The sequence below is a fragment of the Mustelus asterias genome, chromosome 3 (genome assembly GCF_964213995.1).
Source record: "Mustelus asterias chromosome 3, sMusAst1.hap1.1, whole genome shotgun sequence".
In the NCBI taxonomy this organism is placed as follows: Eukaryota; Metazoa; Chordata; class Chondrichthyes; order Carcharhiniformes; family Triakidae; genus Mustelus; species Mustelus asterias.
The window spans coordinates 21270631-21287496 of NC_135803.1; the positions used below are offsets into that span (position 1 = coordinate 21270631).

Genomic DNA, 16866 nt, shown 5'->3' on the forward strand with positions numbered 1-16866 from the left:
CAGATATTAAATAATAATTTTGCTTTGGTATTTATAAAGGGAGACGGAACAGGTCGACATGACACTGAATGAAGAAATGACTAATGAGGTAAATGCATTTCAAATTTTAAAAAATGGATATAAAGCCCTGGTTTGAATGGATTGCATTGACATATATTAAAATAACCCAGGGAAGATAGAGCAGAGGCATTAATACTCATATTCAATAAAACAATAGCAAAACCTGAAGGATCACTGATGTAATTCCTGTATGCAAGAAGGGAGACGAAACATGACCAGGGAATTATAGGTCAGTCAGATTAATGTCATAAGTAAGAAAAGCAGTAGAATCTTTACTAATGAAGCTAATAGAAGAATATCTAGAAATGAGGAACTTAATCATTAGTTGTCAGATTTCAAAAGGGTATCTTGTTCGACCAACCATATTGAATTTTTAAGGAGGTAACAGAGAGAGCATACAATGGTAAATAATTTACCTAGATTTTCAAAAGGCTTTAATAAGATGCCTCATAATCGACAAATAAATAATGTTGGAGAATATGGACACGGGGACAAGTACCAGAATGGATTGCGAGATTGCTACTGGACAGAAACAGAAAGTGGGAGCAAAGGTTAGTTATTCAGAGTGCCAGAAGGTAGAAATGGTGTCCACTGGGATCAGTGCTGGGACCATTGTTGTTTGCAATTTACATTAATGATTTGGACTTTGGCATCAGTAACACAGGCCATGATTCTCCCATCGCGACCCGCAACTTTTCTGTTGGGTCGAGGAGGGAGATGCGCGTCGCCGGCCTTGTACCGGGATTAGCGCATGCGCTGGGAATGCATGCGCATCTCTCAGAGCCAGCAACCAGTCGCTGGTCAGACCTTGCTGGAAATCAGCGGGAAAACAGGTAAGTAATTTGAATCCTCTTTTAATATGTATATCAGTTCATTATCGGGAACTTTCAAGTCCCGATTGAATCTCCCACCCCGCCAGGAGTACTTCATTCCAGCGGGGTTTAGAGTAGCTCCCCACATTCGGGGAACGAGCGGGAGACACCACCGGAATGAAGCGCGGAGCATTCGGGGCCCCCCCAGGGGGTCAGGCGCTGGGGGTTAGTGCTCCCTGGGCATGGGCACTCTGGCAGTGCCAGCTTGTGCCCCTTGGGCAGTGCCGGGGGCAAAGTGCCCATGCCCAGGAGGCACCTTGGCACTGCCCACTGGGCATCAGGCAGTGCCAAGGGGGTGGGGCCTATTGTGGCAGGACCTAGGGGCAATCAGTCGGGGTGGGGGGGGGGGGGTCCCACTGCCACTCTATAGACAGGATTGGTCTGGAATGGAGTGAGGGCAGCAATTGGGGCGAGTGGGTCTGACCCCGGGGGGGGGGGGGAGGGGGGGCTCGCCCAGGAATTGCTGTGGGGGCTGCGATTGGGCCGTGGGGGTTGCTGGAGGGGCAGCACTGCGGTGGTCCCGGGCTGGTCAGTGATCGAGCTGGCCAGCAAACGGGGAGTCTGACGGACCGGAGCCACTGCGCATGCATAGAGTTCCAGAACTGTCAGACTCTGACACGAATAGGCCCCGCTCCCTTGGGATTTTAATGATATTCATGACTGGGACCTCTGCATTGCATAGAGTGTGGAGATTCAGGTGAGAATCTGAACTGAGAAAACAGTCGGGATTTAGAACAGTTTTCCGGTCAATTCAGCACTTTTGGGAGAATCGCCCCCACAATTTCTAATGTGGCAACAAGTGTTGCAAGTGACAACAAATAGTAAGAATAGTCAATACTGAGAGGGCTGCAACAATTGTCTGTACCTTTAAGACTTGATTCGCTGTATTAGCATTGATTAGCTTGATTAGCATTCCAATCATTATTCTGTAAATTGAGTTTGTGTCTCTGTATGCCCTGTTTGTGAGCACATCTCCCACTCCACCTGACGAAGGGGCAGCGCTCCGAAAGCTGGTGGCATTTGCTACCAAATAAACCTGTTGGACTTTAACCTGGTGTTGTTAGACTTCTTACTATGTTTACCCCAGTCCAACGCCGGCATCGCCACACTATGGGAGGAAACCAGAGCACCCGGAGGAAACCCACGCAGACACAGGTAAAACATGCAAACTCCACTCAGACAGTGACCAGAGGCTGGAATTGAACCCAGGTCCCTGGCGCCATGAGGCAGCAGTGCTACCCACTGCCACCTTGCCGCAGGTTAACAAGCAGACTCTGATTGGCCAAGGTGCTGTCATGGAAAAAGGCATGGGGAACTATAGGCTCCATGGTAATTCAAAAAAGGATGCCAACCTAGGACAATCATCTACCATTAGATATGATTCTGTGATTGGGTAGCACTTGCTGAACAATCCTGAGTGCGTTAATAGCTACATCAGTCGAGCTCATGAAGTGGTTAATTTATGCTTGCTAGAAATGGCATTAATTCATACACAGTGACACACCCATTCTCTGCAAACAAAAGAAATATGTTTTGTCTTGCCCCATTTTAGTTGTGATCATTTGAAATTTGGCATTTCTGTATTTGTCCTGATGAGCGCAAAATATCTCTTTTCAGCAATATCCAAGTTCTGTCCTATCAAGCAACCATTTATATATCGATCATTATGAGTTCTGCCACAGATTAGCAATGCCGCAAAAAAGCACTAGGTTTTATTTCTACAGTGATATAATCAAAAAGTACTTAGAATCAAAAGGAACTTATGGGAGGGAAGAACATAAGCAGAGGCCAGCAATATAAGACAGTCTCCACCCGTACCATTTCAACACTGTTTTCAATGCCATAAACTAGCAAGAGAGATTCAGTCACCAAGTACACGCCCTATTAATTTGTGAAGGTCTAGTCATAAGCTAAATTGTTTCTATTACTCAAACTAATTTCAACTGCCATAAGAGTGGATACATTTACACACAGCTTTATCACATGATCTAAAAGGTTATGCAGTTAAAAAAGGAGCCCTGCAAAAATTCATTGAATCATAGAATCCCTACAATGCAGAAGAGGCTACTTGGCCCATCAAGTCTGCACCGACTCTCAGACAGAGTATCTTACCCAGGCCCTCTCCCCCACCAAACTTACCATGGTTAATTCATCTAACATACACATCTTGGGACACTAAGGGCCAATTTAGCATGGCCAATCCGCCTAACCTGTTATTATATCTATATTTCCTCCTTGTGTTTATTTAGTGTCCAGTGTGTTCCCAGGGCACTGAAAATTGCTGGACAGTCAATTAATATTTTAAGTGTAGTCAATGTTTTAATTTTTGTTTTTTTTCACCTCAATATTGAACGCTAACTGCTTCCCCAGCCACACAAATAAAAAAAAGCCAGTTTGCACACAGCGAGGTCCCATAAACAGCAAATGAGATGAGTAACCTAAGAATTTGTTTCAATGTTGTGCGTTGGAGCAGAACCACAGAACTTCATGTTTTTCTTTGAATGCTATCATGCGCTGTTTCATGTACATTTGAACAGGATGAGGCTTTGAACTAATGCATCATTTAATAGTCAATACCTTGGACAATGCAGCACTCTTCAGAACTGCAATGAGATGTTAGCCTGGTGTGCGCATTATTAAATTCAATCTTAGAGTAAACTTTAACCTACGATCTATAAAGTAGCAAGTTCACTTTGTGTGGCTGGGGAAGCTGTTAGCATTCAATATGAGGTGAACAATCCATTCAAAACAAAACAAAACATAAAACGCTTCAAAAATATTAATTGACTGTCTAGCAATTTGATGCCCTGGGAAGACACTGGACACCAAATAAACACAAGAAAGAAATATTGAAATAACAACAGGTTTGGCGGCTTGGCCATGCTAAATTGCCCCTTAGTGCCCCAAGATGTGTAGGTTAGATGAATTAGCCATGGTAAATTTAGCGGGGGAGAGGGCCTGGGTAAGATACTCTGTCTGAGTCAGTGCAAACTCGATGGGCCAAATGGCTCTTTTGCACTGTAGGGATTCTATGATTCAATAAATTTGTTGCAGGGCTCCTTTTAACTGTGTAACCTTTTTAGATAGAATCATAGAAACCCCACAGTGCAGAAAGAGGCCATTGGGCCCATCGAGTTTGCACCGACCACAATCCCACCCAGGCCCTACCCCCACATCCCCACATATTTACCCGCTAATCCCTCTAACCTACGCATCTCAGGACACTGAGGGGAAATTTCAGCATGGCCAATCGACCTAACCCGCACATCTTTGGACTGTGGAAGAAAACCGGAGCACCCGGAGGAAACCCACGTAGAAACGAGGAGAATGTGCAAACTCCACACAGACAGTGACCCAAGCCACGAATCGAACCGAGGTCCCTGGAGCTATGAAGCAGCAGTGCTAACCACTGTGCCACTGTGCCGCCCATCATGTGACAAAGCTGTGTGCGCGAGCGTGAAACTGTGTCCACTCTTAAAAATTACGGCAGTTCATATCAGTTTGAGTAATAGAAACTATTTAGCTTATGACTAGACCTTTACAAATTAATAGAGCAGGTACTTGGTTACTGAATCTCTCTTAATAGTTTATGGCATTGAAAACAGTGTTCAAATGGTACAAGTGGAGACTATCTTATATTGCTGGGCTCTGCTTATGCTCTTCCCACGCATAAGTTCCCTAAGCCAAACAGACACCTCTGTAATATGTAACTGTGGTTTTATTTTAAAGAAAAAACGTTTAGTTAAAATATCTATTGTTCAGATCTTTACTATTGACAAGCATCCTTTAAAGCAACATCAAGTGGAATAGTTACCTGGACTGGAAACTCTGTCACGATATTTGGGTGTATAATCATCCAGCATCTGAAGCATAACCCACATCGTGAAGCTGAACAGACCAGCTAGGAAGCCATAAAACACCAGATAGAACAGAAAAATCAAAGCTGTACAGAAAGGAATAAGAAACAAGTTAGTTTGTATTTCCAAATGTTTTTCATTCCTTCCAGAGTCATTTTACAGCTCACACTCGACTTAACATCCTGCATGTAGGAGTGAACAAAAGCCACTCATCAGTGGGATGGAAAACACTTAAATGTTTTTAACTTACCGATGAACCTGCCAACATACAGTGCATCTTTTCACATAGCACCACAACTGAAGACTATACAATTACAGCGGTGGATACTGGTATCTTGAAGAGAGAACTGGGAAGAAGAAATGTGGGCAAGGAAACCAAAGACATTTACAGCACAGAAGATCATTCAACTCACTGGTTCGGAATTTTACCGCCTCGCCCGCCCTGACTCTGGGACGGGCGAGGCTCGCAGAACGGAATTCTCCATTGACCTCGGGCGGGATTTTACGAGCCTCGCCCGAACGAGGTCGTAAAATCCGGGCCACTGTGTCTGTGCTGGCGCCTTGCTAAATCAATCCCAAAACTAATCTCACTGCCTATCTTGCTTCCCAAAGTCCTGTACCTTCCATTATTTCATATATTTCTCCAATATTCCCTGAAAAGATGTGGCGTTCCCTGCATCAGCTACTGTCTCAACCAAATTTTCTATGCTCCAACAACTATTTTGAATAAAAGGACATTTTTCTTACATCTTTATTCACTCAGTAACGATCTTTAATTTTTTCCGGGACTCAGAGGAGATAGTCCATCCTATCAAAATTGGTCATAATTTTCTTTTAAATTTTGAAATAGCCTCTATTTCAGTATAAATAATCTGTGTACCCTAAGATAGAATATAATTGTAAAGAATAATACTGTGCTCCTTTTTATATAACTCAAAATGTTGTTGGTTGGATTACCTTCACCTAGGTTTGCATGGAATTAAAGCCTGAACTTTGCAATGATGTAGAACCTCTCCATCATTACAAAAATGGCAACAAGAGGCTGAAATCTGAAATTTCCATAACCAAACACAATACCTACCATTTCTGTAGGGGCAGGAATGGGGCGGATTGGGATTTGCACGTGTGTGTTTCGCAGAGGCAACTGTCTACATAAAGCAGCAGCTGCCTCGAGTCACATCCGCTTTTCATTAGCCAGGAGTGGGAAATATGACATGTGCAGAATAGACCTGTTGGAGCGGGTCTAAATTTTGTGGACTCTTCTGAAGAGATGGGGTACCTTTTTGGAGAGGCAGGGTACCCCTTGGATCTGGTCCTGGGACATCTTGGGGAAGATTAGGTGCCTTTTTTAAGAAGTAAGATGTCCTTTAAGGTTGTTAAAAGTGGACATGTGTGTAAAAGAGAGCTGACAAAAGGAACTGTCAAGCTATCAAGGTATTTAAAACTACTTTAAATATGTTAAAACTTTGTGGAGTGTTAAAAAAAATCATTACTTGCTATTTCACGCTGTTGAAATAGGCATGAGGGCTCTTATTACAGGTTTACTGCTACATTACGTATTTTCCAACCTTCCAATATCACAGTGCAATGCTTGCTAGTTCAGTTTGATAGACAGCTACAAGTGCTTATAGCCTCTTTGAAGTGGGACAATGAAGTCCAATGTTTGTTCTTATAAGGGATTAGGCACTTGGATGAAATATTTCTTTTTTATATTAGATTATGTAGTTGAAGAAATGTAAATGTGGTGAATGAGTTTTTATGAATATTTTTTATTTAAACAAATCAATCTGCAATAGATGCTTTATTTTGTTTCATCTCAGCATGGGTGCTGAGATCTGACCTGGTGGATGCGGGGTAAGTTGGCATGGAGGGCATAAGGGCAAAGGATGGTAGGTGGGGAGATAACACAAAGTTGGTACAGTGTTCTAAAGAGCAATTGAGGTGGGTAGAGGGGCATATGGGATGGAGAGAGCTATGGGGGAGGGGATAGAGGGGCATAGGTTGATATGGGAGTTATGAATGGCCATGAGGGGTGAGGAGAGGGGCATAAGTTGGCATGGAGACTGTGAATGGGGGGGGGGTGGTAGTGAGGGATGGAGTGCTGGCTTATGTTTTATTTATTTAAAAGAAAATTCCACACAGTGCTGGTGCACTGACATAGGACTCCCACCCAGCCCACCTCCACACCCAGCAGCCTCTGCACTTGTCCTGGGGTCACCCACCAGGACTCCCATTTTTACCACCTTCCTCAACCTCCCAGACTGAAAATCTGACCTTCTGGGACAATTTCTCCTGGGGAAGGATTGCAGAGCGAAGAATTGTTTCGACTCTACCCTTCTGACCAGAGTGAAAATTCAGGCCTAAGCATTGAATCCTTCGGCGACTCTACTCATTCACACTCTTCAGTATCTTTTCATTGAGTGCTTGCTCTTATTCCTCACTTTAGCCTCTGAAAAATGTAATGCTTCGTACATATCCATATTGAGTCCATGCTCCACTAGACTTTCTACATCTAATATATATCCCCAGCACCACCACTTATCTCCCTTGAAAAATATTTATGGACATTATGGATTTTAAGTTGTAAAAAGAGGGCATATTTTACTGTATTGCACAATCTACCAGGCTCTCCAATGACTTATGTTTAATTGTCTAAACAAGGAGAATGTAAATGTGAAGAATCTGATCCAAATCCCAGTCATGATGAATGTACAAGGGATTAGTGAATTAGAATCAGGAGTGCAATTTTTTTGAAAAATTATTACAAGATTACAGAACTTCAGTATAAAGAAATGCACACACCACTCTGTTTACAAGAGAAAGTGGTATCTAAAGGTAAAAGAGTCTTCTAGACACTTAACTGAGTCTCACTGGGGAAGTCTTTAGTCGCCACCTACAGAAGGTTGGTAGCTTGATTTGGTCATTCAACCTAAAAGCTTGGTTTAAGATGTTGTTCAATAAAAGGATTACAGATAAAGAAAGTTTATCAGATTTGTTAAACCATACAACAACTGCATCCACGTTGCCTTGGTGGGAGGAATAGCAAGAGATTGACAGACACTAAGCTCTCAATAATCTATGATTTACTTATATTGCATAATATTAAAAACCTGGTCCTTTTGCCTGAAAAACTCAATCAAATCCATAGAAAAATATTCTCTCCTGAGAGCATAAAAGAATGGCTGTAGGCCAGGGAGATAAAGCTTGCTTTCCTCCTGTTAATTTGCATTGCCATTATTATGCACTAACAATTTACAGCTGAAAAGAAGTTTATCTTGTTATATCCATATCGGTGCTGCAATAATTTCATAGATTCTGTCAATGAATGTTGAGGTATTACCATTTTATGTGCTCATTAGAGAAACGTCCACTCTACAGATCTCCATGATAATTACATTTCTTATCACGACTACACATGTTTATACGGACAATTTTGCTTACATAATAGCATAAAACCCATATACGAGAACAAATGATGGTTCATATTATTCAATAGCTGCTCGGCATTTTTTGGACGGGTCCAGCAAAGATCCAAAGAGAGGCAACCTGGGGTTTAGATAATTTAACTACAAGGAAAATTACAAAGAATAATTTTCATCATTGGAAAAATATCAATTTATGACATGTAAAGCAAAAAGGGAATTGAAACAAAGAAAGCCAGGAGTTTGTTTCTGCAGAAACTCAAACACAATTGTGATCTTCAGTTTTATAAGTTTAGTGAACCATGAGCTTGCTGCAACTTACAGCTCAAAAGTAAAATTGTCAACTTATTGAATTAATTTAATCACACATCACAAATGCAGAACCTCCAAAATCTTTGGAGGGAAATAAAAACATCCTTAAGAGAGAGCAAAAATATACTCACAGGATTGAAAGAGTGCATGGAAGATTAAGAACCCACAAAGTAAATAAAAACAACACAAAATTCCCTTCTCTCAAAATATAACAAAATGTTTAAATATTGCAAACACTAATTTTACACGGACATGTTCTTTAATTCTAATAAAAACATGAAATTTATTTTCAGTCAAAAAAGTTGTATTTTTTCAGCAAACTACCATCAAATTAAACTAACATTAAATTCACTTAACTGCAACAGTTAATTTGATATAATGATATCTTTACATCCAACCAGTTAATTTCTTGTGGTATTACAGACATGAGACCAAACCTAGCCTTCAGGTAGGATTAGAGGATATGGATAATTGGATCAGTGCACACTTCAGTCCTCATTTCAAAGTTATATTTTGACTTTATTTGCAAAATAATTTAATTTCAGATTTGTGTTAAATAACAAAATGTGCACTAATCCAGGATGTGGAGAAAGAGAGTTGTTGGAATTTCTCTGTAGCTGAGCCTCTGAGCTGGTGATGGCACTACAGTGCCATCGTTGGTGAGAGTGCATCATTACAGTTTCTATGGGTAGTTTCCATTGCTAAATTTTCCATTATAAATTCAGAATTTGTAATGGAAAAAGTTGACATAAAAATGTGACAAAAGTTACAGGATACATGGTAAGTGGATTTGAGCACCAACCCCACAAAAACACTTCAAGTATAATCTTTCAATTGTCAGCAAAATTTTAAGTGGATCCAATTTGATCAACATTTTTATTTTCCAGCTCTTGCCCATAAATGGTTGGAAACAATACAATGAAGTATTTAGATACAGGAGATAAAACTATGGAAGAGAATTTTATTGTGCTGTATATCACTTTCAGTGAATGCTATTTTAGGCATCTTTTGATTGACCGTGGACGAAAAGCAAATTATGGGTCATTCCAACACTACTTACAAATTGTATGGTCAATTAAAGCAAGTGGAATACTGGTAATAGTTTATCCATTAACTTGTGATACCTAGGGACATTATATACCAGTGCACTGTGGAATAAGTAAACCTGGTTGTTTGCAGGCAAGACTAGAGCTCCCTTCACCAACATCCAAACATCAGTTAAATTCTAATATTAAAAAGATAATTCGATATTCATCAACAAAGCCATCTTAAAAATAATTTAAGCCACTGTATAAATGCAAGTAAAATCTCCCACACCTCTTCACAAGAACATTAAACAAAGATTGATTCCAAGCTAAAAGAGAAGATATTAGAACAGATAACTAAACATCTTGGCCAGAAAGGAAGGTTTTTAAGGAAAGAATTTCAGAACTTGGAGCCTAGATAGTTGAAAACAGAGTTCTTGGCGAGTTGAAATTTGAACACAAAGATGAAATTCTTTCTAAAATCAAGATGTTAAGACTGGAAGTCAATGTTATGCAAATAACATAGGGATAACGGGTAACTGGGACTTAGTGCATGTTGGGATACAGGCTGAAGAATTTAAGATGAGTTCAAGTTTACAAAAGGTGGAAGATTGGATTTAGTCAAGAGGACATTGGAATTATCAAGTCCAGAGATAACAAAAAGCACAAAGATGGTTTAGGCAGCAGATGGATTGAGGTAGAAGCAGAGACCTACAATCGGTGGAAGTAGGCAGTTTTGATGATGGATAAAACATTGGGCAGAATCTCAGCTCGAGATCAAATAGGGCACAAAGTTCTGCTCCGCATCTGCTTCAGCTTGAGGCATGGGCTAGGGAGAGAGATGGAAATGGTAGCTTGGCAATTGGGGTTTGGGAGGTGGACAAAAAAACAGCAGCTTTAGTCTTTCCGGTGTTTATTAGGAGGAAATTTCAGCTCATTTAGGACTAGTTGCTGTACAAGTGGAGGCACTAAAGAAAAACATAGAAAACAGGAGCAGGAGGTCGAGCCTGCTTCGCTATTCATTATGTTCATGGCTGATCATCCAACTCAACAGTCTAATCCTACCTTTCCCCCCACATCCTTTGATCCCCTTCATCTCAAGTGCTATATCTAACTCATTCTTGAAAACACACAGGGCTGAATTTTCCAGTCCCACCCGCCACAGGAATCGTAATGGGCAGGGTGCAGACCATGCAAATGTCCATTGACTTTGGGCGGAATTTTCCGGTTTCCAGGCAAGCGCGGCCGGAAAATCCCACCCACAATGTTGTGGCCTCAATTGATTTCTGTGATAGTGAATTCCACAGGCTCACCAATCTCTGGGTGAAGAAATCTTTCCTCATCTCAATCCTAAAAGGTTTACCCCATATCTTTAGACTATGACCCCTGGTTCTGGACACCCTCACCATCGGGAACACCCTTCCTGCATCTACCATGTCTAGTTCTGCAGAATTTTATAGGTTTCTATGAGATCCCCCCTCATTCTTCTGAACTCTGGTGAATGTAGTCCGAAACAGCTCAATTTCCACTCATAAGTCAGTCCCCGCCATCCCAAGAATCAGTCTGATAAACCTTTGCTGCACTTTCTCTATAGCAAGAACATCCTTCCTCAGATAAAGAGCCCAAAACTACACACAATATTTCAGGTGTGGTCTCACCAAGGCCCTTATAATTGCAGCAAGACATCCCTGCTCCTGTACTCAAATCCTCTCGCTATGAAGGCCAGCATACCATTTGCCTTCTTTACTTCCTGTTGCACCTGCATGCTTACCTTCAATGACTGATGTATAAGAACACCCAGGTCTCCTTCCCCTTTCTTAATTTATGGCCATTCAGATAATAATCTCCTTCCTGTTTTTGTGACCAAAGTGGATAACCTCACATTTATCCACATTACACTGCATCTGCCATGCATTTGCCTGCTCACTCAGCTTGTCCAAATCAAACTGAAGGATCTGTGCATCCTCCTCACAGCTCACCCTCCCGCCCAGCTCTGTGTCATCTGCAAATTTGGAGATATTACATTTAGATCCTTCATATAAATCATTAAAATACATTGTGAATAGCTGGGGTCCAGATAGATAGATTTGAGGACCTGAGAGGAAACTGTTTACAATATCAGCTATCGTGAGGGCCAGGAAGGGAAGTTGATTGATCAGCAGTTTAGTGGAAGGAGGGTCAAGAGAGCAGGAGGTGGGACTCATGGATAACAGTTAATTCATCATGTATTACAAAGATTTAACAATCTCAAAAAAGTTATTCATGGCTTGATAAGCTACTAAATCAAGATAGCTGCTCAGTCTCTTGCAATATATTATAAATCTGTCCAGAAGGTTAACTATAGATTTATAACTGGGAAATAACAAATTAAATTAGCATTAGTAGCCCAATTAAATCAGTTGAAGCTGCCTTACAAGGCCTCCTTGAGTTCTGTGACCAGTTCTGGGTCACGAAAGTACAAAGAAAACATTAAAGACTATGCAAGAAGAGAGTTAAGCAACCAATCCTAGAAAAAGAGTAATGAGTCCAGAAGAAAGAGAGAGAATCAGGAAACTTTCAGCCTTGAAAGAAGATAACCAAGAGATGACCTTATAAGAGCCACAAAGATAGCAAGTCATTAAGTAAAGATAAACCTGGAACACTATTTCAAAACAAACTAAGAGTAGGACAAGGGGGAAACAAGTTTAAACTATGAAAAAGCAGATTCAGGACTGATATCAGGATGTTTTTCTTCACACAAAGATTAACACATGGAATTGACTCCTACCTAAGACAGTGGAGGCAAAACCTCTGGAATCACAAACATTTGGAAGCTGTATTGCATTGGAGTAGTAGGAAATTATATGATCTTTCTGTAAGGGTGAGCCAAGATGCGCCAAATGGCCTTCCTCATGTATATCCATTTGGCTATTTTGCATTAACCTGGAAATATATTTCCACATGCATTGTTTAAAACAAAGTTTTTATCAAGGTGTCACTGATCAGGGTTATGATTCCAACTAATGGAAAGAACAGAGTTATTGGAGCATTTTAACCACACGGGCCAGTAGTGGTTCAAGAAGATGCTTCACCACCACTGCTTCAATAGCAATTAGGTATGGACAATATCTGCTAGCTTTGCCACTGCTACCCATGCCCCGAGAATGAAATATATATATATATTTATCTATTTTACTAGATTATACAACATGTGTTTCATATACAATTCAACAATGGAAAAGAAAAATCTGCTCCTTAGACTTGTATCCAATGTATAGTGCAACCACTCGTAACGACTGTTCACTATCCAATGCCAATATTTCATTTCAAATGGAATCTCCAAACTACTGAACAGATTAAATGGGAAGGAAAATATTATGATTAAGTATTTATCCTCAGGTCATCCCAGTATTGTGTTTAATTAGCCACTGAGAGGGCAGATTCCTTACCATTGGTATGGTTCACCTGAGTGTAGTTCAACTCCATACACAAAGCTCCCGCACTTTCTGCTCCTCAGTTCTCCTTCATACCAGGTGCTGCTTGGAGTATACTATTTAAAATTAAGAGTTTCAGTATTCACAGTCTCATTCAGTCCTTGGCTATTTCTACTTCCACTGTCTATCCAGTTCTGAGTTTGCCTACATTGGGAGCTTACAAAACAGGACTGAGGAGGTGGAAAGGATATGTGTGTGTGTGTGCATGTGCGTGCATGTGCGTGGGGAGAGGGGGCATAATGGGAAGTTCCTTTAAAGAATGGTGCAAAATTTTAAGAGTGACATTGATGCTGCTGTCAAGACTAAGTCGGTTAGGATTATATTCGCTGGAGTTTAGAAGAGTGAGAGGGGATCGCATAGAAACTTATAAAATTCTAACACGGTTAGACAGGGTAGATTCAGAAAGAATGTTCCCAATGGTGGGGGAGTCCAGAACTAGGGGTCATAGTTTGAGGATAAGGGGTAAACCTTTTAGAACGGAGGCAAGGAGAAATTTCTTCACCCAGAGGGTGGTGAATGTGTGGAATTCACTACCACTGAATGTAGTTGAGGCCAAAATGTTGTCTGATCTCAAGAAGAAATTAGATATGGCTCTTGGGGCTAAAGGGATTGAGGAATATGGGTGGAGGGGGCGGGGGGGGGGGGGGGGGAGTCACGATATTGAATTTGACGTTCAGCAATGATTATAATGAATGGTGGAGCAGGTTCGAAGGGCCGAATGGCCTATTCCTGCTTCTAGTTTCTGTGTCCCCTCTCCCCCAAGAATATTTCCTAGTTTTGTAGACTTGAACATGTGAAAGACAAACCCTTCACAGAGCTCTTCTGCATGACATTTTGTATAGGAATAGTTCTCCCAAGGATCTAAATGGGAATGCTAACATTTTTGTGATGACCTAAGCCGAAAGGACACTCAGTGTAGTTGTGTGTTGTCCAAGTGATCAGCTCGATTTCCCACCAACCTGCCCTTTTTACTTAAACACTATATTTGTTATGGGGGCTGGGGAATAACAGAGAATAAACATGCCTGAAATCAGTCAAAAAAAGGCAAATCTGCAGTCGGGCAAGAGGAAGATCACAATAACATCAGTGTTATGAGCAGATGTTCTTGATAAAGCACAACCTGTATCACAGTTTAGATAAAAATCAAGGATGCAAAAATTTACCGAGGTGCCCCACAAATGGAAACATTGTTAAACAGTTTAAGACTATCTGGATTCATCACTTTGAATGGTCTCCTCATTTTCACATAATCTTGAGGTAAAATTGTTAAAAACAGCGCAGCACATTTAAGAAAATGGGCAAGATCATCTTCATCTTCTGCATAGATCTTTATAAGATTAGCAATCAAGCAAAAGAGCTATGTTCTTAATAAAAGGCAAGATGGTCAGAAGTCAACCCTTTTCACTACAAGTGGTTAAAAGCTAATTGAGAGAAATGTCCTCAGCCCCACAAACAATATCAGCTCAACCCAAAACTGGAATCTTGAATTATTCAATGCACCTAACAAAAATGTCCTTCCAAACTGTAATAAATGTAGTAAAATTGTCGTTTCAAGGGTCAGAGAAAGTCCCATGCAAAAAAAAAGAAATCCATGTTGGTGGAACATTATGACAAATACAGAAAGCAAAACCTAAAAACGTACAGCTTGAGTGCTATTGATTTTGTGCAAAACGCCTTTCGAATTATTAAATCAGTTAAACTAGACAAGTAAAGCAACACGAATGGGGAAATTTTGGAATCTATTGGATCGCCCAGTTTGGGATTCAAAGCAGACTGCATTAAAGACTGCTGTTCCGAGGATCTTTATTCCTGTCTCTAGTTTTCTCATCCATAGAGATTCCTTTTCTGTGGGAGCTGGATTGCTACAATTTCCGATGAAATATCACAACGCCCTTTCAAAAAGAAAACTTCAGGGTTCCAAAAAAAAAACACTCGTAAAATCGACTCCAACCCGTTAACGAATAAATAGGTATTGATGCATAAAAAAGTGTTGCTAACATTTTCCCCCAGTATCAAATCAGATTTCAATTCCGAAATGAATGTTTCTCAATCACAAGAAATATATTGCACCCAGCTCTACCATTTCTAGGGATGAATAAGTCACAAAACCCCACAGCCAGGGGAAATTGGTCACTCGCCCAGGTCTAACTGAACATCAATATGTCTTTTGCTGGAATCAAAAATAAGAGAGGAAAGCTGGTGGAAATGTAGCAGCCCAGCCGGTCAGATCAAATATTAAGGAGTTTGGTCACGTTAACACCTTCTGAAGCATCGTGACTGACAGCCGGCTGCAAAATGCGCAGGTTTTACCCCAACTCTCCATCCGCCCCCAAATCAAACCATTCCCTCAAATTGACAATTTAATACCCTCCTCACCCTGGCCTCATCCTGCTGCTTCTCACCCGGGGGTGGGGGAAGCGGCTGTGTGTGAGGGGGAGAGAGACAGACAGAGCGACACAGAGAGAGAGAGATAGAGAGACAGACAGACACACACACAGAGGGACAGAGAGACAGACAGAGATACAGAGTGAGAGAGAGACAGAGACACACAGACACAGAGATAGAGGGGGAGAGACAGACCCCCTCAAATCAATCCTGCCTCTTTCTCCCTGCGGGCAAGGCAAGCCAGCCTGAGTCCAGCAGCCTGGCTGAAGAATCCCCACCGGGGGGACAGGCACTGACTGGGCTAACAAACCCCATCACCTCATCCAGTTAAAAAACAAACCATAAATATCATGCCCCCCCTGTCAAAGATGACTGCAAGGCACACACAAAATGGAAGGAGCTACCTGCATTTACAGTAAATCAAAATCCATTTTTGTTTTGGAAAAAAAATAACATCTGCAGTCTGTCCACTGGCGTTTCCCCCATTCACCCCCTCGCCATCCATCTCCTTGATCCTTACCCCAGCTGCTGGCGGTCCTGCCCATGAATTGGCCGGTGCCCGGGTTGTAGATGAATTGCTTCCATCCTCCTGCTCCCTCCAAGTCCTTCTTGTCCCCTTTATCAGCCATGGTGTCAGTGATGGGAAATGGGAGCGGGAGTTTTGCTTTCTCTGAGAGATGGGGGTGAAGGAGTGAGCTGTGTTGTGAGGAGGACCCCGGTGACTGTGCTGATGATGGATGGATGGATACAGCTCCCTGTCTGCCTCCTCTCACCGCCGCTGCTGCTGCTGCAGTGAAGAACCGCAGCGGCTGCCCCGCGGGTATAAAGGCGAGGCGAGCATGCGCTTTGCGCAAAGCGGGGCAGCGGCGCGCGAGAAGGAGGAGGAGGGAGCGCGCGCGCGCGCGCGTGTGTGTGAGCGCGCCGGCGGGCCGCGCGCACTAGCGAGACGGGCGCCCCCCGCCGCGCGCGCACGCTGCGCAATCAGGACCGTGGTGGGAGGGCGCGCGCTGCTGCTGCTGATGTATCAATTTGAGGAGGGGGAGGAATGTTGCAATGGGCTGGATACGATGTTGCCAGTGGTTTCCGATGGAGGCAGACACTAGGTGGCTGGATGGATAGAGGGAGAGATGGATGGAGGGAGAGATGGATGGAGAGAACAGCAACATCCCCATCGGCTCCTGGACCGAGGGAGGCAGAGGAGATGGCGAGCACGCGCGCTGCACCACACTCCAGTCACGGCAGAGCGACAACTGCACCCCAATGCAGTTGGATGGAGTGAGTCTTGGCAGCACAACCAAGCAATCATCTACCTCCCACTTCCACACACACACACACACACTGCAGAGATGGGTGTTCTCCATAAGTTGCCACCTACTTAGGGTGCTATGAATCTATCTAGCATACGGTAATGGTTTTTGGCACAGTGACAAATTGTTATAACCAGGCTAGGGACAAAGTCC

The 16866-nt window shown here is 42.2% G+C and overlaps 1 protein-coding gene across 1 annotated transcript in view; it reads right to left on the reverse strand.

Annotated features, from left to right (window-relative positions):
- The window catches only part of atp1b3a (ATPase Na+/K+ transporting subunit beta 3a), a 43930-nt gene extending 27487 nt beyond the window's left edge, over positions 1–16443 (reverse strand). Inside the window, exons 1-2 of the mRNA XM_078205807.1 lie at positions 15927–16443; positions 4747–4875 (exon numbers count right to left, since the gene is read on the reverse strand). Of these exons, the coding sequence (XP_078061933.1) occupies positions 4747–4875; positions 15927–16035 (238 nt within the window). The 5' untranslated portion in view covers positions 16036–16443. The remainder of the gene's footprint in view (positions 1–4746; positions 4876–15926) is intronic.
- Between the last annotated feature and the right edge of the window lie 423 nt (positions 16444–16866).